At 34.5% G+C, this 24,323-nt stretch overlaps 1 protein-coding gene across 1 annotated transcript in view; it reads left to right on the plus strand.

Moving 5' to 3' along the window:
- Positions 1–23,994, plus strand: part of LRPPRC (leucine rich pentatricopeptide repeat containing) — a 90,363-nt gene extending 66,369 nt beyond the window's left edge. Inside the window, exons 28-37 of the mRNA XM_087717708.1 lie at positions 96–210; positions 2,770–2,890; positions 6,271–6,359; positions 11,024–11,228; positions 13,522–13,652; positions 15,529–15,644; positions 19,417–19,491; positions 20,033–20,117; positions 22,248–22,390; positions 23,823–23,994. Coding sequence (XP_087573834.1) covers positions 96–210; positions 2,770–2,890; positions 6,271–6,359; positions 11,024–11,228; positions 13,522–13,652; positions 15,529–15,644; positions 19,417–19,491; positions 20,033–20,117; positions 22,248–22,390; positions 23,823–23,891 — 1,149 coding nt within the window. The 3' untranslated portion in view covers positions 23,892–23,994. The remainder of the gene's footprint in view (positions 1–95; positions 211–2,769; positions 2,891–6,270; positions 6,360–11,023; positions 11,229–13,521; positions 13,653–15,528; positions 15,645–19,416; positions 19,492–20,032; positions 20,118–22,247; positions 22,391–23,822) is intronic.
- Positions 23,995–24,323: the final 329 nt, after the last annotated feature.

Here is a 24,323-nt window from a genome sequence, read left to right on the forward strand (position 1 = left end):
GAAATAGCTACGCTAGAATAATTCTTTTTAATTAGATAATAAGTGGGTATTATGTATTTAGAAAAATAAAGACACTTATTTTTTTTCTTTTTAAGAATTGGTATGAAAGCGATGATGATTCTGCAGCAATTGGCTTGTCATCACTTCCTGAGCAAACATATCAAGTTAATGAAAAAATAAACCAATTTTGTAAAACTGGTAAACACACAGGTAAATCAGTTTTGTCCTCTTAAATCCTTGTTGAAGATAATAACTTTTTTTGTATAGTATGATGTTCTATGAACTTTAGTGCCAGAATATTTACAAAAATATGTTACCTGAATCTACTGTACCAAGTTTTTATAAAAACTTATTACTGTTCTAATTTTGTTTCTGTTTTGATATCTGACAATTAACGATAGTATATTAAGATGGGGAAAATGCCACCCCAGAACAAGAAGACAGCACGATAGAAATACTGTAGAATAGAGATCATGAAGCTATAGCTTCTCTTGCTATATCTGGTTTTTTTGGGGCGGGGGGAGGGGGAGGATCCTGTTTCCTGTAGACAAAGCAGTTAATCCATTGCCCTAAGCATAAGGAATTTGGAAGGGGCATGAATTAGCTGGACAAGATAGATCTTTTCTGGTTTGACATTACCCAGAATAGCCTAGAATTTTGAGCTAAACGAATACTACCTACTATGGCCCCCGGAAGGCAGTTATGGCTGAAGAACTGGTATGGAGATTCTTTCTGCTTTGGTGCTCTTATTGGGCCTATTCAAGGGTGGAAAATTGTTTGGAGAAGCCCTAGAGATTTAAGAAAAGAAAAACTATCCCTATCCAACAAAAGTTATGAAAGTAAGGGTAGTAGGACTTCAAGTTATTTCTGTCATTCCTTTAGTTCTTACCATTCTAGTTCCTACTATTCAAAACATGCTGTTAGAAGAGAGACGTCTGAACAAGCCCCAGCAGCTCCAGCAAGAATGCACATTCTTTTTCTCACCCAGCAAAGAGGAGGACCAAAAATGGGTGCCTTAGCTTCAGTTAACCTGAATTTGAAAGGTCTTTAAGATCATATGACAACCTATGTGTATTCATTATCATGAGAAATAATCTATTGTTTCTCTCCAATTGATATTCTTCCCTTTCCAGGTGGATAAAATCTTGTATGAAGTGAGCATATGAGCTATATATTGAATTGTCACAATCATAAATACTACCAACTTAACCCATCCACCTTAGCCAAAGAGATATTCAGAGAGTGCTGCACAAAGTAGTTCCTATACAATTAATCTTTAATAAAAGATAAGCCCTTACAAACAGTTTGTTTGTTCCACTATCAAATGTTTTGATTCTGTTGTAGGAAAGCAATGTGTTGGTCTTATCATGAAAGATCAAAGTGTTCCATCTTTGGAAGGAGGAATGCTTGGAATGGAATTGGCATATTAGCCCCATTTCCTCGTACTCAGTATAATTAACTAGACTTTTTTTGATACTAGAGTAATTATTTTGTTGCTAATGAGATATTAAGGCCACACCTGGAATACTGCATCCAGTCTTGGTCACTACATTACAAAAAAGATATTGAGACTTTGGAAAAAGTACAAAGAGCAACTAAGATGATTAAAGACCTGGAGACTAAAACATATGAAGAATGGTTGCAGTATTTGGGGGTGGTTAGTCTACAGAAAAAAAGGACAGAGGGTTCGGGGGCAAGGGTAGTTTTTTTCAAAAGATAACTGGACTTTCTGGTTTTCTTTGAAGACATTTTGCTTCTCATCCAAGGTTTTTCTTTGAAGACATTCTGCTCATCCAAGAAGCTGAAGCTTCTTCAGCTCTGTCTGAATGGTGGGGAATGGAAGTATTTATACTCCTTGCAGACTGCTGGTCATTTGCATTCTTTTAGCGAGTCATTAAGCACAGCCATTTTTTTTAAAAAAAAATTAAATCTTAAAAAAGAATGCAAATGACTAGCTGTCTGCAAGAAGTATAAATCCTTCCATTCCCCTCTATTCAGACAGAGCTGAAGAAGCTTCTTGGATGAGAAGCAAAATGTCTTCAAAGAAAAACCTTTCTAAAGTAAACTTGAACAGTGGGTTTTTTTTTTCAGATAAGTAACATTTCTTTTTAGAGCAGATTAATGTTTTTGTGGGACATTTATATCTGCTTAATCTTGTTCAACAAAGTAAATGATTGAAAAGAATATTTCCCTTTTCCTCCTTAGCTTCCTCTTCTTAATAATGTCTTTTGACTGTCAGTTATTGTGAATGTGTGAAATAAAACCATTAATCAGTCAGATAAATGCTGTTGTAGTATATTTATAAATGGTATGTTTCTGTGTAAACCTTGTTGTAAGCAAATAATTTCATCTCTCAAAAGTAGAAATGCTGCTAACATTTCCAAAAGATTTCTGGCATAAATATTAACCACAAGAATTAGGAATTATCTTAAAATTGAATGTAGAGTATTCTTAAATGAGTAGCATTGCAATAATTTGACAGTGATTTTGAAAAGGGCTGTTTTGTGACTGGCTAAGATATAACTTGTTTCTCACTGGTGGCAGTAATTCCCCCCCCCCCTTTAATATGAAGACAAATTTAAGTTGCTAAAAGTTCAATAGAAATAAGATTTTTATTGGACACTAAAACAGCTCTTAAATGTAGCTTTTTGCTCAGAAAGAAGCAGAGAAACATTTGTTTCACATGCTGTTATAAAGAAGAGATGGGAATTTTTCTGTGCCATTTCAATAAATGCTGACATATTTATTGTTTTTTAAATTCTTTTGCAGAGGCATACAGACATTTTCTAATGGCGAAGGACGTTGCACTTAATGTCAGTTGTTACAACAATCTTACCAAAGCATTGCTCAGCCATGGTTCTCTTACAGAAGCAATGGAAGTTATAAAAACGTAAGTCATTTTATGTATGCATCTCTCTTTAGCAGGTATGGGCAATTTTGCCCATACATGGGTAATTTTGCCCATACATTATTTCATTCCTTGCCTATTATTTAAGGACAGTGTCAGTGTAATGTACTAGACTTTCTATCGTTAAATCAAAAAAGTTCACTTTCTGAAGTCATCTTTGTCAATAGACCATCATGACCAAGTCAGACATTTGGTACACTTAATAATTTAACAAATGCGCACATTATCAAAACACCAAACACTTCTTATGTGTAGTCCTGGGATCTCAAGACCAGAGAACAAATATTCTCTTGACAGAATCATATGAATAGAAATAAATGTCATTTAGTGCATCAGACAGTTTAGCTTCATGCATAAAATCCCCAGTGTGGAATAGATATCTGAATATGCAGCTATGCCACACATTTCTTCAATTGTTTGAATCTCTTAAAGTAACTTTCTTCACATAAATTTATTACAGTCTGGATTGATTTTATATTGATAGTGAGAAAGAGAGATTAACATGCAGAAGATTATCTTTGGCCATCATATCCAACTGTAATCTGATCCATCACACTGTAGAAATAGCAGTGGTGGGTATCAGCTATAAATATTGAGACTGTTAGAGGAATGAATTATCTTTACAGTTAGCTTACATTGTAACCAAGAATGAGAGAAAAGTTTTAAATCAGAGGACTGTGTTGAGAGGGAAGTTTATTAGACTAAATTTATTATAACAAAAACAACAATAATAGAATTGAATAGCTACTAGAAAATAATCTGAAAATTTTATATGTTCAAAAAAATAGAGATTTGTTTTAAGTAATTAATATACAGAAACACAAAATTACCCTCAAGTTGACTAACTTTCAAAAAATAATCTGCTAGAAATAAAGACGAACATGGACGTTAATCAAGATTTAAATTGTGAACTAAATAAAATTATACTAACATTATTTAAAATAAAATGATGAAATAAAATCTAACTTCAGCATTTAACCCTAAAATCTTACCTCTATTTCACTATTCTTGGATATGTTGCACAACTAGGAATTAAATGGCTACTAGTAAATAACAGAAGATTGATCATGTGAGTTAGCTTCAGCTCTACAGTCCTTTCCAGTTGCCCTTCCCAAATGCATGGAACCTTTCTGTTGCACTTCAGCTAATTCTCCTTTAGCATAATTTAGCATTGTGTCTCAAATCCAACAAAATATGTTTAGTCTTTGTTATTATTATATTTATTTATTTATTTATATCCCACCATTATTATTTGTATAAAACTCAGGATGGAGAACATACCTAATATTCTTTCCTCTTCCTATTATTTTAAACATGCAAGTAAAAAAAATGGGTTATGAAAAATAACAAAATAAAAACCATCCATGTTCTCTTCATTGATATTCTAGAGAAAATGAGAGGCAGTATATTTGATTTATATATCTAATGAATCGTGCTTTACCATTGCCTCCAAAATGGATTGCAGTATAGATACTAATCCAGAAAATAAAAAAACAGAAAGAAAAAGATTCTCTTAATCAAATAGTAGCCTTATGTAACAAGAGAGACTTTTCAATAACACCTGCTCATCTTGCTACATTTTACATTAATTTTAATAGGATATACATATGTTAGGTGTCAAAACAAAGAATTTTCAGAATTGCTTGGTAATTTTGTAAATATAAATCACTGGCACTGTTGAATATTTAATAAATTATAGAGAAATAGCTTTTCATCACTTTGGCAAAGGTTAACATTTTTGGTGAAAATTTAAGCAAGCTAATATATCAGAACACAATACACTTTACATAGTCTGTTACCAGCAGAGACAAAACACTAAAATTAAAAAAATAATAATTTGGTAATCCAAGTGAAATACAATAAGATTGTTATATTGGGAAAAGAAAATTCCAAGATCAGGTTATTTTGGTGGCAGTTCTGCCTAGCTTACAGTAAGGAAGAAATAATAAGTCATTGTTTTCTTTTTCCTACCTGTGTGGGTAGATATTTTTTAAAAATCAATAATTTCGGATAGGTAAATTGGAAATACTGAATGTTAGTGTTTTTATAGAAAAATATTTTTATTATTATTGTCACTTCAAAGATCTTGATGAAATTTAACTATAGTTCTAAAATAGAAATGTAGAAATTTTGAAATAAGGGATTAGGTCTGTAATAACAGCAACACTTATTTAATTGCACTAAAGATTGGAAGATTGAGGAAAGTAAATCCTTTGTAATATGGCATTTACAGTTCTGTGCATGAGTTTTTGACTTACAGGTTTTGACAGATGGGGCAAAAGAAAAAAAAAAGAGCAATGAGAGCTTAGGCAGAGATTAAGCGGATTGGTTTGGAAGAGTAAGGAAATCCTGAGGGCCCAGAAGCTGAAAGTGACTGAGAGGAAGGTCATATTATGAACTTAGCAGAGGATTTTCTTGAGATTGAGGAGAATAATTTAGCAATGACTCTGTTTATTTCCTAATCCGCTCAGTTCATAAATTCAGAAAGGTGGGATCTTCTGTTGTTTCTCACAAGATGATCCCTGTGGTTTATTCTGATTGTTGATACAGCAAATGTCAGCCTTGTATTTACTCCTCTCAGGGGGAATTTTAAGAGTAAAGTCTATATTTAATTATGTGAGGACCATTTAAAGCCATGGACATGAAAATAGAAAAAGATTTCTGATCAGCATGTTCAAAGGGTTTTTTCCCCCCCAAAAGGATTTAAATATTAGTAAAGCTAATTTCTGGCAGTTTCTGCTACATGAAGTTGTTCATTTTTGTTTTGTTTTTGCCTTTTAAATTACAGAATGAATGATGCAATTCAGAGTAATACATAAAGTTTTTTTTAAAATTCTGCATATGTCTAGATGACAAAAATTTGAAAATTAAATCAACCAAATTATACAGAACTGGTTCATAATATCCCTTTGATTCTATTTAAAATATACTGTGCTGAAAATAAATGTTTCATTTTTTTATTGCAGGAAGAATGGTTTTACATTTTATAATTATGGTGACTGTTTTAAAAAGAAGAATAAAGTATCCCGCTTAGGATACAGCAGAACAATAGTGGGCATGCAGTTATTTTCGTCATGTAATATGTCAGCATTCAAGAATCTGAACCGATTGTTTAAAAAAATCTTGTACTTTGTTTCTTTTGTTGCTCATTTCCAACTTTGTCATCTGTCAGAATGCACAAAAAAATTATCCTTCTATAACCATTGACAGGATAACACAAAAGCTGTCTCCAGGTCGATATTTTGCAGCAATATTTTTAACATACGAACAGTAGTTTTTATAATTTCACCTTGGTGCTCAACCATTTATTATCGTATCAGAAGCATGTCAGTAATTCCTTTCTAAATGTCTGCTTCTTTTAGCGCTGAGAACCACATCAAGGGCTTCGTGCTGAACGATGCTGCCAGCAGCCTCCTCATCTTAACGCAAGTTAGGTGGGATTATTTGAAAGGTATGTCACAATGCTTGACCTTTACGTCACATTAATGCCTCTGCAGATTTTTCTTGTAACGCCCTTCGAATACTTGGATAAAGGAGTCCATTTAGCAAATTACCTGCTTATCAAGCGCCTTTTGTGGTAGCTGAGAGACGTAAATTACTGTACATGCATTTATAATACAGCTTGAATATGAATGTACTTGTCATTTGACCACTTAGTCCAGTTTCCGTTCCATTTAACACAAGATGGGTTTTCTTAAGATGAATCACAGCTCTTCAGACATGCAAAATTTGTGTTCCAGAACGAGAAAAAGTACAGGCTTTCAAATGCGTTAAAATTCACAGCACAATTCATTTTGCTTTGGAAATTAACATACCTTAGAGCATCTGAAACAATTCCCAGCAGTTTCTTCCTGCACAATGTGTTTGTAGCACCAGATACCAAGTGAGTTAAATTGAGTGTTAAATGTGCGTGGCTGTGCACTAAATGTTTATAATACTGATTTTTTAAAAACTTAATCAAATACTTTTAATAGTTCTCAATGCCAGCAGTAATAAAACATACATTGTCCTTTTGTGCTCTTTGTGAACTTACTTTGCGTGGTAACAGCAGTATTGGCTAAACAGTGTAAATGCTTGTGAATGCAGTGGTGGACAATTTTACTGTTATTCTATATTCATTTATTTGAATCTAGTTTAGATTCATCTTGAACATCTGCCTTCAGAATCTACTGGTTTTCATTTAGCAAGAAGGCAAGTCAAGTTTTAGATCACTGAACTTGCACAAATTTACAATTTTATACCACAGTTGTTATGGATTGCTGATGGAAAATGTTTTTTGTGTTTTTCATCATATGCTTAAATGCATCTTTTCTATATTTTATTTCATTTGTAGTCCTAGTTTAGCAAATGACCTTCTTTAAGGTAGGAGGACTATTGCTAAATCATTTAGTTTCACGAATTCTCTGAAGAATATAACTTAGTTTAAATATATTGGAGTTGGATAATCTGTAGCCAATAACATTATACAGTTCTTGGCTTAATTAAAGAGTCCTTTAAGTTGTACAAGTTCAGATCTCTGATAAAAAGTGCCTGTCCTTTAGCAGCCTATGGTGTGGGAAGAAGTGAAGGTGTCTGAAGCAGCATAGGAACAAAGATGATCAGAAGATGAAAAAAATGTAGAAAAAACTGGGTGGCCTGTCCATATTTTGCTTTGGCCCTACTTATATTCTGCTTAAGCTCCATGTGGTTCCCAAGTGATTATCCCCAGGGAATCCTTTCAACAGAAATAATTGCCCATCAATCAGCTGCCATGACCCTATAATGCCAGACATGATATCCTGAATCTCAAAGTATTGAGAAGTCACTGGGAGAATAGCTTCTCCCTCTTCCCTTGAGGCCAGTACTTAAGCAAAATGTCTACAGCATAGTGAGACATCTTGCTGTTCTCCCATAATTTGCTTTTTTGGCTCCCTCTTCAACAGCAACTAAAGAATACAGTAAAAGATTGCAGATAGATTGGCAGAGACTTCCTGCTTCAAACTATTGAACTTGAACTTCTCTGCTTTTATTTGACCTCTAATTTCTACAAATGTGTCTGCTTCCCTTTACTTTTCCCTTTCCTTGGCTAGATGCCTCCTGGCTTGCCCTCAACAATGGCTAATGAAACACTTGCAAGTCTTGAGATCATTTTCTCAGTACCGAGTGCATTAATCCTGTTTCTCTGTGCTGTGTTTAATTTATCTAGCCAATTTTTTATTCTTTAGAGCAGAGCAGGGAAGCTAGTATAAAAACTGTGCAACTGAAATTGGATGGATTCTGTATTTTAAAAATACTTAATACGATGTGCTGATATGATCTACTTAGGCCAAGGATGCTCCAGTGAGGGTAATTCATGCCTTGATCATTCCCAGATGGCTTACTATAACGTGGGGCTCCACATTGTAGTAGCCTCAACTGGATGAGTTTTGAGAACCCTAATTGTGCAGCCATTGCAGTGGTTTCAAAACTGCCTTCTAGGCTCAAATCAAAGTGCTAGTTACTATCTCTAAAGCTCTTTACAGTGCAGTGTGAGAATATGTCAGGCAACACCTTGCCGAAACTAAGTCTGACCACTTTATTCCTCTAAAAGAGACCCTGTTGCAGATCCCCATCCTTAGTGGATTTTCTGGCGTGGGTCCAGCAACAGGCTTCCATTTTAAGGAGCACTCACAATCTGAAGATATAGATGGCCTCTAATTTATAGATCTTTCAAAACCTAGCCAGAGTAATGCTGTCTCAGCAGGTGTTTGACCTTAAGTTAATTTCATACAGTAGTGGTACAATATGTTCATTTTGTATTGATTGTTTTTATTGCTTCCATGGGATTTAATCAGTAATAAACTAAGTTCAACAAAAGGCATATAGTATTCCACACTACCAATATAAGACAAAAGAACAGTGCAACACACCTCCTTTAGACTTGCTTAAAAATGAGAAATTACACTAGAGCTGTCTTATAGAACTAGTTAGAATGTGTTGGTGTTTATATGAAAGTGATGTATTTTACTGGCTTTGCGGGTGGTGAATTATGGGATTTGTATGCATTTGTTGTACTTACTGAATGCATGAGACTTTTTAACATGGAAATTAATACATAGCCATTGTGACTAAAATAGAGAAAATTATGACCTTGGCCAATTACACATACAAATCAGATCTGGATAAACTGAGTCTAAATTATAGTTATCAATTTTCATTAAGAAAATATTCACATTTTATAGTGAAACTTTGATTTTTCTGGATCTCCATTTAGTGCGTTTTCATATGCAACATTTTTTAAAAAGATTTCATCTCCAATTATTTATCTGAAGCAGTCTAAACAATTTTTTACATCTTTTCTCTAGTTATATAATCTATGTTTTTACAAAATGATGCAAGTTAGTGTAAAAACATCAGTTATATAATGATACATTAATTCAGTTTGATTTAATTGACATTGATTTAAATGGGAACTGCTCTTCCTTATCCCAACTCCAATGGTCCATTAAATCAAAGATTTATTGTAAAAATGTTAATCTTGATATTCTGGAGCAAACTTGGCAACTTTAAGACTTGTAGACTTCAACTCCCAGAATTCAACTCCAATTGTGGGAGTTAAAGTCCACAAGTCTTAAAGTTGCCAAGATTGGGGACCTCTATCCTGGAGATATATATACAATATCATCTAATTGAATTGAAATGGAAATGGGCTGGTCACACAGCAAGAAGAACAGATGGCAGGTGAACCAATGCAATTAAAGAATAAATTACACTTCAAAAAAAAATCTACAAAAGAGACCTAAAACAAGATGGATCGACAACATTAGCAAATATTGCAGACCCAATTGGCAAAAGAAAGCTCAGAACTGTATTGGTTGGAAACATGCAGAAGAGGCCTTTACCCTGCAGTGGATAGACAGTGGCTAAAATGATTATATGTATATGTATGTACGTACGTACGTACGTACATATATACATACATATGATAATAAAATAAACATGTTGCTTTTCATCTAATTATCAAAGTATTGATGAAAATATGCATGTGTGTATCCTAATATTACCTTTTCATTCTTGGTATTCATATGTGTGTCTGTGTGTATACATACATACACACTTACACAATACATACATGAATCAATTCCTTTTAGATATATCAGTGTGGCTTGTGGGGGACAGAGCATCAGAAGTTTAATTTTCACTTTTAATTATTTAGGATAGGTAAGTAAATGTGCTCAGTGAGAACATTTGGAATTTTGAAAAAATGTTCTGGATGCTCTAATAAAACAGCATCAAACATCTATTTACCTCAAGTCAAACTGTTGTGATTACTTCCCATCCTTTTCCTTTACCATACGATGCTCTCTTATCACCACAGAATATTTCTGTTTTCCTGACACGCTAAGTTTTCTATGACTATTATTGTAAGATAAGAATGCAGCTTTTTATTACCTATAAATGTGCTCCATATGTCTTTTCCCAAAAAATGTTTGAAGGCATGTTGGCAGAGTTTTAATTTTTCTACTGTTACTGTTAACTACAGGACCTACACTTGAGAATAAGCAAAACAGATTAGGGTGTTTTGATATATGGTGGAGACTGTCATCATCAAAATTCAGTACAATACATAATAAAGTGATGGTTTTGTTTTTCATGTTGCCAATAGCTAATATCAAAAGTTGGACTGAAAGTTATCGTAGATGAGCGCTATTGATTGCAGGCCAACTGCATATTTAACCAGTGAACCTACCATTTTTTTACTGCTGAACCTCTCCAAGATGCTAGTACAGGTTCTAAATATATCTTAAGTGATTAAAAAAACATCTGTTAGACCATGGGTCAACTTAACAAATCTAGAAAAATGGTGCTTGAGGAGGTAGTGGTATAGAAATAGGGTACTTTTCCTATCTAATATGCATGATAGCCTAAGGTGACTTTTAACTGTTTAGTGATAAGGAAGTAGTTTTTTTAATGTGGACCTCAAAATCTTACATGCAACATATAATTGCATTCAGTAAACAGTCTAAAAACGCCATGCTGGGTTGAACAAAAGAATTGGTAAGATTTTTCCTTCTCATTAATTAGATTTATGAATATGCAACATAATATCAAGATCCAATGTTTTGAATAACATTTCTTTTTTTATCTATCCAATAGAAGCAATGTCTTCCTTCAATACACTTCTTAAAAATGGTAGGACACCCAGTCAACTAACAATTACTCGGCTTGTCCAGGCATTCGCTCAGAAGGGAGATAAAGAGAGTATAAGGGAAATTGAGAAATTAATAAAACCCCTCCATGGGATTCTTAAATTTCCAAGAATGCTTTTCATCAACAACACTGCCTTGGCTCACATCAAAAAGTAGGTAACTCGATAATTGGTACCACTTCTTTGTATTAGTAGGGAAGTAGGGTTACAGTGATCTTGCTGTCTTATAAATAATATTTTCTTCATAAGTTTTAAATACTTGAATTGGCTGCCATTGAAGATTCTTAGCCTAGAAACAATAAAAGTTGGAGTCTATTTAATGAAATGCAAAAAATGCAGATTATTGGATAAGTGAACTTTTGCAATAGGCTAATGGTATCAAACTCTTTTCGCCCCTTCAATTGTGTCCAATTCTTGTAAGACTGCCAGCACAAGTCCTTGCCATTTTCTTGGCAAGTTTTTATAGAAGTGGTTTGCCATTGCATCCTTCTTAGGATTGAATGAAAGTGACTGGCCGTCTTCATGCAGGAGTAGAACTCATGGTCTCCCAGGTTCTAGCCTGACACCTGCTACACTAAACTGACTCTCCTATTAAACATACATGTTTATAAAATTCTGTCTACCTGAATGAAACGTTGACGTAAGCTAATTCTTGCTAATACTGTAATTTACAGCATAATGCATAACTTTATAGCAGTACGTTTTACAGGTGTGTTAAAATTGTTTTGCACTCCTGTTATAATGCAGAATAATAAAAGATTAGTATAAAGATTGTGATTATCTTAAAATAAATAATAAATATTTGTCTAATGGAATGTTTGAAAATTATTTTCAGCTAATAGAAGATTTGGGAGTATTACATTCCAATTATACTGCCTCTCTTCTCTTTACAGTATTAGTGCATAAAAATCAACAGTGGGTTTTCTGATGTATACTGGCTTCATTGAATGGTTTAATAGTATTTATTTAATATGGAATGTTGGCTTATATCCATAAAATCTCTGCTTCTGTATGCACTGAAGATATTTTAAATATACCAATTAGCCAAATCCTGTCCTATTTATTTCACTCTTATACCAGCCTCTCAAATAAATTTGGTTCCTTTCACACAGTCAGTAGTTTGGTAGAATATGCTACAGATATGTATACCCCAGACATATATTGATGAAGCTTGGTAGAAAGATTGAATAATCATTTTACTAGATTCATGTCCATGTTCATGCTTTCTGTTTCTGGACATGGATTAGCATCCTTCTAAGGAGAAATAAGCTTTGCAAATTCTTAATACCATAGTATCCAAAATCCTTCATTAAAAGCAGTTTTAAAAAACTAGTCTTTTGGAAATACTTGAAGGATCAATCTTTTCTTTTAAACATCAGTTTAACATCAAGAAAAGTCCAAAGTACAAATATAAGGTAGTGTCATGTAGAAGAACATGGTAACAAACAGTCAGTACAAACCTTTTGCCATTTTATAGCCCAGTTACTCATTTGCTGTAGTCCATTTTTATCAATCAATTCAGACATCATGTCAGCTGTCTCCAGGGAGAAAATATTGCTGCATTTAGAATCAGGTACCTTTCTAAATTAGCAGTTAACTATGAACTTTCAGATGTTTTCCGGTATCTTAGGCATGTTATTCGCCTAAGTGTATCCACATATTGTTGCAGCCAGACTCTAAAGAGCTGTAATCTGAAACTCTTTAAAATCAAAGGCACAATAGATTGTGTTTATTTCTTATGGCTACAGTACTTTCATCCTATGTTGCCATTTCTATTACACTAGAAAGTAAAAATATATGTGAACAAAACCATTAAACCTATCCATGAGTAGGCCCAGAAGGACACAAAGGTGCAAATTTCACACATTCATTATGATGCAAATGATGAGGCCAACATACTTGCGTCAGATATTGTGACATGAATTCTATCCTTTCTGCAATGATATCACAGCACATGCATCTTCATTTTGACATCAGCCTGGTTGTTACAGACACTGATGAGCATATCACATTTAATATAGTTGTGTCTACATCCAAAATGGTAACTCTGGAAAAGTCAAGAAAGTAATAATTATAAACACACTGTTTTTTCCTGTAACTTTTGTTTTCTGGGAATATTTTTTTAATTTTTACTTCCCCATATTTCAAAGGTGACTAACCTATGTGTTATCTTGTTCTGTTACCAAAAGAGTCACGTTATTCAACAGTAGAAGAGGTTATAGTTCATTTCTGAAGGAAATGGCATTAGTGCTGATGTTATGCACTCGCCCATAAATGTGTTTCACTTTATGTTATAACAGTATCTGCATGAGTGGATTGATAAGTACTTTTAACATTGCTATTCTGTGGAATATTAATGTAGTAATAGAATAAAACATTCATGGTCTTGCTTTATTGAACTCTTAACGTTAGCGACTTAGCTAATGCAGCTTTTTATTTTCACCAGCAATAACTACGATGCTGCCACAGAATACATTGAGGAGAAATTCATTTCTAGACAACTGACTGAAGATGCAAACCTGTCCTTTGTATTCAAAAAATTGATAGAAGACAAAGAGGAAACAGCTTTGGAAAAATGTAAGTTAGTGTAGCAAAAATAGTCCACTGGTTTACAAAAAAACTTCAGTAGCTGTTTCTGAAAGTCTTTCCTACTAGGTCAGTTTTTGAAGCAAACAGTGTTTTTAAACGTTAAAAGTAAAGGTAAAGGTTCCCTTGCACATATGTGCTAGTCATTCTCGACTCTAGGGGGCGGTGCTCATCTCCGTTTCAAAGCCAAAGAGCCAGTGCTGTCCAAAGACATCTCCGTGGTCATGTGGCTGGCATGACTAAACGCCAAAGGCGCACAGAACGCTGTTACCTCCCCACCAAAGGTGGTTCCTATTTTTCTACTTGCATTTTTACATGCTTTTGAACTGCTAGGTTGGCAGAAGCTGGGACAAATAACAGGAACTCACTCCATTATGCGGTGCTAGGGATTCGCACTGTCGAATTGCCAACCTTTCTGATCAACAAGCTCAGCGTCTTAGCCACTGAGCCACAGTGTCCCTATTTTTAAGCCTCATTTCATGTTAATTTCAAAAGTAACATCACTTATAATGAATTCTTACCTGTCACAAACAGCCTATATGTATATATTTCAAACTTGACAACTTTAAGATGTTTAGATTTCTGGGCTAGGGAATTTTGGGGGTTGAAGTCCATGCATCCTAGAGTTGCCAAGTTTGAAAAACATTGACCTAGGTGATCACCTTTACTAAATGCTGGGCTGCATGTTTCCCAGAGCAGGTTTGGGCGGCAAGAGGAGTTTTGACATTGGAGAAGAATCCCAGGTGGTTTCTGTGATAGCTGGGAAATAGAGTTCTGAGATGAAATCTCCTCTCTGCCCACAACGGAGGCAGAATGAAATATATAATCCTACCGGTAATACTGTAGGATTGCGGTGCTGGTAGTTTTAATTCTTTATTGATAACCGATGTTCATTTATTCATTACTCCTGTTTTTGCCTCAACCTTTCAACCTGAAGAGTACTCAAGGCAGCCAATAGACAAAAATAAAAAATCAAATGGAACTATTTGAATATAAAAAGTTTTTAAAACCACAGTTAAAACCGATCATCAGTTCAAGTTGAAAGGTGAAATCACCACTTTTTGATTTATAGCATATTTTTACGATGTGGTTTATAACATAAAAAGTTTAAAACAATAAAATATGCTACAAATTAAAAAGTAGCAAAAATTGATAAACCACCATTAAAAATATTAAAATTACAAGTCTGAACCCTGTTTATAAATTAATTCTTTTTTGTTGCTTTTTAATGTTTTAATTGTAAAGTTCTAATTGCTTTATTGCTGTTTAATGATATAAGCCACCCAAAGTTGCCCAACAGTGAGCTGTGAAACATAAATTAAATAAAGATGGCTGAAACACCAGAATTTGAAGGGCCTGTTTTTTAAAAAATGTGTATACATAACCTTGTCAGTCCTCTTACAAAATATAATCAAAAAAGCAAAATCAACATACAGCTTCATTTATTGGGTTTAATATCAGAAAATTAGGGGTTGGGATACAGAATCTTGAAAACTGGATAAGCAAATAGCCCATCCTTAATTATAATTGTATTTATTAAGATGATGTGTCTGAATTACTTGAACCACTTCTTCCCACAGTTCAAAACTGAAGGAATAGCTTCCTTTTTCCCTTTTTAATATGATAAAAAGTCAGGTTGGTGGCCATGATTGTCCAATCAAAGTTTTCTCTAATATGTGATGCAGATGTTGACATTTTTACCATTTCCTATGGGTTACCCCTGCATTGCGACATCCATTTACAGTTGGTTATCAGTTTTGAAATACTCCCTTTTCTTTCCCAGCTTCAATGTTTTCTCTTACAAAGCTTTATATTAATAAGCTTTATTTTCCTCATATTTATTCATACTTATTTATTTGTTTTACAGTGAGTGCCATGGCTGAAAGATTGGCAAATCAGTTTGGCATTTATAAGCCTGTTACAAACCTTTTCCTTCAGTACATAGATCAAGAAAAACTGAATGATGCTGAGCTTCTTCTGCAGGTAAGAATATGCCGGAATCAAACATAAATCTAAAGAAGTGGGGTGTATATAATAAAACATTCCATGGACAAGGCTTTATTGTACACTATATCCAGGTATCACATTACAATTTTTCAGGTGCATATTTGTTTTTTGTTTTTTATTAATTGTTTATATTTTTGGAGGCAGATGAAATGATTCTAACTCTCTGGAACAAGTGGTTTTCGGAATAATGTGATCTCCAGTTTATCCTAAATATGTCACCTTTAGAAATATGGAACCTGGATGTAGCATATTCTGCTTCTTATACACTTGCTGTAAATGGGTCCCTGCCTAAAGAATTAAAAAGACTGTTTTTCTGCAGAGATAAAGGATTTTCTGTCTCTGCTTAATGGAAAATTAAGATTAAAAACCTCAGAAAGTGAACATGGTTTACCATTATCCAGCTACTTTTCAAGCAAAAGTGTTTTGTTTTTCAAACAGTGGTTTCCTTAGCTTTTCAATTGCTGAAGTGTTGAAATGAGGGTTTTTTTTTTTAAAAAACAATTAATCTGGCATGTTAACTGACAAATGCAGTGAACCATATTCTCTCCCTTTTAGAATTGGCAGTCTTCGGGGAATGGGATGACCATGTTTGCGCTACTTTAACAGGGCTAAATATAGAGCTGAGAAAAATGCAGAACAAACTGAGTGATAAGAGCTGGCACTGGGAATGTACACAAACAGGCTTCAGCAGGCTGACTTTCCCAGCAGGTGGCAGTCAGACAACCACAATGATCCAGCAAATTGTGGGCTTCGTATAAGCTCCCTCTGTCAAACAGAAGCCTGCTTCCAGTATCTGATTTAAAAAACCACTGCTTTATATGCTTGTTCTTGCTTAGATGCTAAATACTTTAAAGGGGACATAGAAAGAAAAACACCCCCTTCTCCTAATCAGAATGTTTTGCGGCATCTGAAGCAATTAGGTAATAGGACTCTGTGGTAAAAGAAGGTTTTCGTCTGTTGCTTGAAAAATTAAAAGAACTTTAGTGCTTGGTCATCATCTGGTCGTTGAAGAGTTTTATTGGCTTTCAATGGACATCATAATGAATAGCTTATCTAGAATGTTACATTTTGTTTAATTTCTGCTCAAGGAAATGGTTTGGATTTGTACATGCAAAATCAGTGAGCAGATTTGGAGTGATGTTCTTAAAACACTTGTTTGTTTGTTTTTTGAAGATGATTGGGTAGTTAGTATCACTGATATGTTTTAGAAGACGCATTTTTATGTCATAAAATTAGAACTGGATTTTTTGTTTTGAGTTTCTATAAATATTCATGTAAAACGTTTTTTAATTTCATTTAAAATTAATTCAAATATTTCAATGTGTTACATTATCTTACTGGTACCAAGGATATGCCTAATGGCTCTCTGTATATACAGCTTTGCACAAAGTTACTGTAATAGAGCATCATTGGTCAGATTTAACAAAGCAGAATCTCTGGTTTACCATTCTTAGATTGCCAGGAGACCTCTTTACTGTGTTAAGATCGAAAGGAAGAAAGAGCAACCTGTCTTAGCCTCCCTCTCTCAAAATCCCAAATGCTGAGATTGAGGCATCATTTATTAGATTTTTTTCTTTGTCCTCTTTTTGTTCTTCAGAAATATATTGTTCATGTTCTGGTGGGCTTCAAATTGAATGCCATGGAACTTGGTTAAAAAGCTGTGCTTATTTCATATTCTTAAAGGATGAAGCGCGAGTCCTTTGACGGCAGCAATAAATATTGTCCAATTAGTGAAAAAGGCACTAGGAGATGATATTAATATAGATCTTTTGTAACTAATTCCATATGGGAGTTTTGAACAATATGCCTTATGTTTCTCATCTCTTAGACTGACAATTATATTATCATCTATGATGACTTTTTAAAGGTTTGCAATATGCTTCTATCATTAACTTTAATTTCAAGTTAAAAATATCACTTCCTTTTCCCCAAATTATGGTGGAATCCTACATATATTTTAAAGGATTAAAAAAAAAATATTGCTTGTTAGAAGTGGCTAACTTTGCCATAAAGATTACATATTTTCATCTCTCATTTGGTGCACAGATCATAATTCTATTGTGGTGGTCCAGAATCATGTACACATACTGTTAAGGCTGATGCTCAGAAATAAACTCACAAGGATTTAGGACCGTATTTTGTGACTATCTCTCTCAAAGAAAGTGACGCATTGATTTCAATACACAATGCGCTATTTAATTAAGGCATGGGATTAGAATCAGAAATAGCATTTTCTATTGAATGCTATTTATTTTAAGATGCCTTTCATGAAATAGTTTCATATCCTAAGTTGTGATAATAAGTCTGTGAATGTGCAGAAGAGGGATAGCAATCCATGAATCAAAGAGCACATACTACTTCTAACACTACTGCTAAATCATGGCAACAAAATACAGCAAAACTCAAAAACACATTTTCTCTGACCATTACAGGTTTCGCAGCAAAAAAGAAAGAAAAAGTTTTCCTTCTTTAATGTTTACCACAAAATTCTTTGAGTTCGTGCAACTATCACGACAGCTCTGGTGCTAATAGTTTGTTGAATTAATGTGTCTTCACAGAAATCTGAAGCAGAAGGATAGCCCAGTGATAATATGTATATCCCAGCTCCATTTTGTGTCTACTGAAGCCTCCTCAAATTATGCTGATTAAATTCAGCAGTAAATAAACATGTTTGTAGCTTGAACTATTAGTAGGCTTGTGAACTATCTTATAGCACATCTGTTTTGAGTCGTTTTTCTCTTACACACACAGACCCAAACCAGAGTTAAAGGGTTCAGAAAGAAAGCTAAAGGTTTCTTCAACACCATTGTTGCCCTGCTTCCTCACAAAGGTTTAAAACCTTTTTTTAATCACCCCAACTGCTAAAAGATTACTCACTCCTGATCTATAGGATTTGCTTATATTTCTACTTCTAAATGAAGGGAAATAGAGGTTTTAACATTGATGAGTTGGCGAGTGGAGAAGTCAATGTATATTTTTCAAGTTTTCAAAAAATAAGAGAGAATTTTGAAAAGCAGCAGATCAGACAATGTTTTAGTTTTATTGTCTGCTTTGCTGTTTTTTCTTTTCTCTCCCTCCCTAACAGAATTTCTGAGATGGGACAGACACTTGATTTTTCGGGTCTGTCAAAAAAAAAACTTTGAGTTTAACTTTTGTCTCTTGAGCAGTGGCTGTCTGTTGCAGAGAAAGCCTTTTATAAAATAGAGAGATTGAAATCAGTCCTTTTGTATGTGTAAGTGTAGGTAATTATACTTTAAAGAGAACTTGCTTTGTACATTTTAATTTTTATAAAGAAACGAGCAGTTATCTCTCTGACACCTTATTAAATGTATAATTAACCTTATGATCCCTGCCTCACTTGTGAATGCTTGGCAGAATAATTGGAGAAGAATAGTCTTTCCCCCTTTCTTTCTTTTACAGTCCTAAATCTCTTTTCTGTGGGTTGTTAAGCCATTTCTTCATTTTCTTCTCCCTTTGCAGCAAACATAATGTTTATAATGCCAAGAATAGCATTTGCCAGAAAAAGAAGAAAAAATAGCTCTTTGAATCCCATGTGGGTGTCTTTCTCCAGGTTTATAATAACTGGTTGACCATTAAGGCCTTTAGTAATAATATATTATTGGCTATTGTGAACTTTTCTAATTGAAAGTTTTCACCTTAGGTGTGTTTTATTTATCAAGATATTACAGTTACTTTGCTCATTTAATTTTCTTTCTTTTTCTCTCCCCCCCTTTTTTTTTCTTTCAAGAGAAACAAAGCAATAAGTGAACAAAAGAATTCTATCATAGCTTTTATTATACAGAAATCCAGGACCAAAGGAGAGGTATATAAACTTTTTTTAAAAAAATGAATGTAATTAGTATATTCTTTCTAGCATCCTTACTTAATTGTGTTCTGATATCAGCATTTGCATTGTTAAACATTCTCACAGGTACATTAAGATTGTATTTTCTCAATCCGAGAAGAGAAAAGAAAAGGGGATATTCCAATTTAATGTAAACAATGAACATCTTACCTCCTTTTGATTCTAAAGTGATTAAACAGGCATGATTTACAACTTAAATCACTGTATCTTAGGGACAAAGCATGTAAATTGTATGCAGAGTGCCCCAGATTAAATCCCTAGCAGATAGATTTTGGAGAAATCTGGGAAACCCTGGAGAACTGCTTATAATAAACTATTACAATGATACAAGGTAGTTTCCTATATTTTTATCTCTTGGTCTCTCTAATAAGCTGTCCACATTGTATTTTTTCCTGCTGAAAGCATCTCTGGATTCAAACTGTAGCACTTTTGTTGTTCTTTAGCCCAAAATCTGTATGAAAGATACTTCACTAATATTCTGTGCCTGTAATTTTTCCAGAGCAAAAAGATCAGGACTTTACAGGACCTGATACCTGATTTCAAAGATCAAGACCAACTGTTCCACTACCTCCTGAAAAGCTACTGTAAGATTTAATGTTTAGGGTTTTTTACATTTTGTGTACATATCTGCATTTTAATGATTACCCTTTGATTCAAATAATATCAGCAATTTGATAATGGTTTTTTTCCCCACTGTAAAGCATTAGAATTCTTTGCTATCTCAAGTATTACTTATTAATATTCCATTTCTAAACACACATACAAGATGAGATGTTTTCAGAAATATTGGATGTTATTATGTCTACGGAGATTCTCGGTTATCCAGGTCACGGTTGTCCCAAAGGTGTTTTTTCAAGAGGCAGCTGGACTTTCTTGCTTTTTCTTTTAAGACGTTTCGCTTCTCATTCTTCAGAGAGCTGAAGAAGCTTCTTGGATGAGAAGGGAAAGGTCTTCAAAGAAAAACCAGAAAGCCCAGTTGCCTCTTGAAAAAGCACTTTGGGGATTGGATGTTATGATATTTTGGCGTTTTTAAAAATGTAGCATCTCCTCATGAAACAGAAATGTGGATGGGAGCTGAAACCCACTGCATTTGGAAGTAGATCAGGGTTGCTTAAACGCCCCAGAAAGTGAGTTATATAAATCAGACCTTCGGCAAAGGCAGCAAACCAATAGATAGTCATTCTATTTTCATCGAGACTAATTCTCTACAATTCTGTTCTCAATGCATAGGTGTAGGTGGGCGGTGAGGTAGGAGAAGCTCTTTATATTGTTAGTCTTCCAAGAATAAAGAATTACTAAGAAAATGTCTCAGTTATGCGGTCCATTAAACATAATCTCACTATTCTTTCATACAATAGATACTTCCATTTTAAAGGAATGGGAAGTTAACAATTTCTATTATACCTTTATTAAACCATCACTTTCTGCAGATTCTGAAGCCTCCCACAGTTAGAAAGCAACTCTTCAACTTGCAGCTGTGAGTGGGGAGTTTCTTCCTGGCAAATGGAGGGATCTGAGGCATACAGCTCCGTGGAATAGAAGCTTTTTAGTTAAATAACTCCCTGTTGGAAAAGCAGATACCACGAGTTAAATGAAAATCAAATCAGTTCAGCATAATTTCCCAAAACACTGTTTAGTGTTTCTGTCAGTCATTGCATGAAGAAGCAAAGAAACAACAGTAAATGTTTGCTGCACAAGCTCAGTAGGAAGATATCGGAGTTACGGTAGTAGGGTTATATTGGAGGTCAGAGATGCAAAGACACTTCCATAGAGCCTATGTATGGTAAGGGCTCAGTTGCTTGAGGATGAAAGCTTCGGTGTAAAAGCAACCTCAAAGCAGAAAACCATCTTTAGGAATTTATTTTTTGAATGGGAATCATTAACCAGGGTTGTAAATATCTTAATCTCCTAGCAAACTCCAATCTTATCATTATTTAAAAGAATGCAATAACAGTCAGTACCAGTGACACTTTTCTGATTGGCTTGTGTTTCATATTCTGTAGAAGCTTTACTGCAGCTGAGATTAATAACTGTAAGAACAAGGGCTTGCCTTACCTCTTAGCGGTTCCATACCAAAAATAGAGATTTTGCTAAATCAGCTTTAGTAATTAATCAATAAGCAAATTTAATCTGCTGTTTCAAAGCTTTGTTTAATCATGCCAGTTAATCAATTTTCACTCGTAGACCCACTTCAGATTTACAAAATCCAATATTCTTTCACTGGGATGATGAGTGGGTTTACTGTAGAGCACAGGTATCATGTTGCCATCACGTGATATTTCACGATGTTTTTCCCTTTTGCCGAGCTGGGGTGGGCATGGTTCGCACAAGATGTACCCTTCCTGTGGGCTGCCAGTTTGACACCCCTGCTGTAGAGCAACAAATTGAGTCTGTTGGATACTTTCAAATCACATCTTGGCTTTGTGAAATGTGCAGCTAGATATTTCTGAACACAAAGAATTCTGATAGATGGTAGGTAGGTAGGTAGGTAGGTAGGTAGGTAGGTAGGTAGGTAGGTAGGTAGGTAGGTAGATGATAGATGATGATAGATAGATAGATAGATAGATAGATAGATAGATAGATAGATAGATAGATAGATAGATAGATAGATAGATAGATGATAGATAGATAAGAGAAAGAAAGAAAGAAAAATGAACAGAATAATAGACAATTTTAAATATTTACAAATTATTTGGTTTGTTTTTCTTTTTTAGATTTGGAAAAGGATGTAGTTTCATGTAAAGCTCTATATGAAGAAATGAAAGCAAAAAATATGTACTTAAGTGACCTGACTTTGAAACGTTTGGCAGTCCTTCTGAAAGAATACGGACAACCGGTTCCTTTCACTGAACCTCCTGTGAGTGCTTAGTGATTTTCAAAGGGGGGGGGGATATATGTGCTTGTAAATTTTAATAAAACATTTTAATTTTGCTCAGATTAAAGTTTCTCAGAGAAGCCTTATTGTTTTACTCCAGTGGGAGATTTCATTAGTGGGGGAACAGAAACTTTGGGGATCTGCATTTTTAAGCCAAAGATTCAAGCTGTGGGTTTACCATGCATCTGCAGAATATTTTATCTTTAAATGATTACTGCATGGTTTAGTGTAAAATAAGTTCTAATGTATATTGTAACTGATTACTACATACAGTCTTCAGTTAACAAACATTTGTTCAGTAACAAAGTATTGTTTAAACCACTACTCAAAATCCCCACCATTCCACAGTCACATAATTGTGATCCAGGCACATCCAAAGAGCGACCAATGTCACACCTAGAGTGGTTGTAGTATCCCATGGTCCCCAACTGTGACCTCCCCTGCTGGCTTCCCCAAAAGCAAAGGAAGTGGGGAATCCAGTAGGGAAGGTGGCAAGTTGTTTCCACTCCTCCCACTTTTTGTTCTGAGGAACTTGGCAATGGAATACAGAATCCCAGTGACCCACACCACAGCAGCCACCTGTGCATCCTTCCACACTAGCCATCCTGGCCTGACGTCACTTGCACCATGTGCCAACTGTCACCAGGATATCTTCCGGTATCTGGCTAGAGCCACTCCTGGCTAGCTGCATTCATGCCACAACAGCCACTTTCTCCCCATTGGCCTTTTTATGACTTGCGACTGTCTGCAAGCTTTCTGATTGACTACGTTTTTGAAATTCAGCAGGAGGTTGCAAAGAGATCCCTCACTTAATGACAGCAATGGGGACTACCAGAATTGCTGTCACTAAGCAATGTAGTAAGTGATGTCACACTTATCGCCATATAACTTTGCAGTGGAAATTCTGGTCCCAATTATCATTGTTAAGCCAGGACAGCTTGTACTTTATAAAACTTTTTCATGAGCTTTTGTATGGCCATGGTTGTTAAACAAATCACTAGTTGTTAAATGAATCACATGGTCATTAAGCAAATCCAGTTTCCCCCATTGACTATGCTAGGAAGGTCACAAATGCAAGTTCCCAAGCACCCAAATTTTGATCACATGACCATGGGACGCTGTGACAGTCATAAGTCAAGGCCAGTAGTACTCTAAGTCACTTTTTTCAGTGGCATAACTTTAAATATTGCTAAACAAATGATTGTAATTTATAACAGAATTAGCAATACACCACATTAAAAATATCCTTATGTTTTTAATATCATTGCCATTAGAATAGATATATCAAATATTCTGTTACAGAAAAAATCTGAGGATTTGATATGGAAATTGCTTGGTATATGTGTTAAAATATGGTTTATTTGCGATCTCACTTCAATTTCTTGCCTTTTTTTCTTGCTTTTTCTTACTGTAGGAGAGCTTCACATTCTACGCAGAGAAGTTAAAGAATGAAAAGCAGTCACATTCATCAGACGATGATTAACTTGCTTATATATTAACTTCTGTTAGAAATACTGTGATTATTGTAAAAGGGCCTGTTTTAAATTCTGTGTTATTGTCAGAAAATAAAGGTGAAAAAAATAGGACTTTTTGTGTTAATGTAACTGACTTCTTTACCATTACAGATTTACAATAGTTTTACCTTGAAGATTGATTTTGCTGCTAACAAAAATTATATATAGAAGAGTTAAACCTGAACTGTATATATCAATGTTTCTTCATTTTTTCTGATCTGCATTCATTTTACTCCCAACTCTCAGCACATCTATTCCAGTAAAATTCTGGCTTCAAAGAATAAAGTTGTGCATGTATGCATGATTTGTTAAAAAAACCAACTGCACACATAAGAGTCATTGGGTTATAAGTAAGGGTAAACCAGCACAAAAAACTAAGACAGTAGCCATAATGGGTGACG

This window comes from Thamnophis sirtalis, unplaced genomic scaffold, assembly GCF_051295495.1.
Source record: "Thamnophis sirtalis isolate CommonGarterSnake01/CBP01778 unplaced genomic scaffold, rThaSir2_p1.2 scaffold_6, whole genome shotgun sequence".
NCBI classification, from domain to species: Eukaryota; Metazoa; Chordata; class Lepidosauria; order Squamata; family Natricidae; genus Thamnophis; species Thamnophis sirtalis.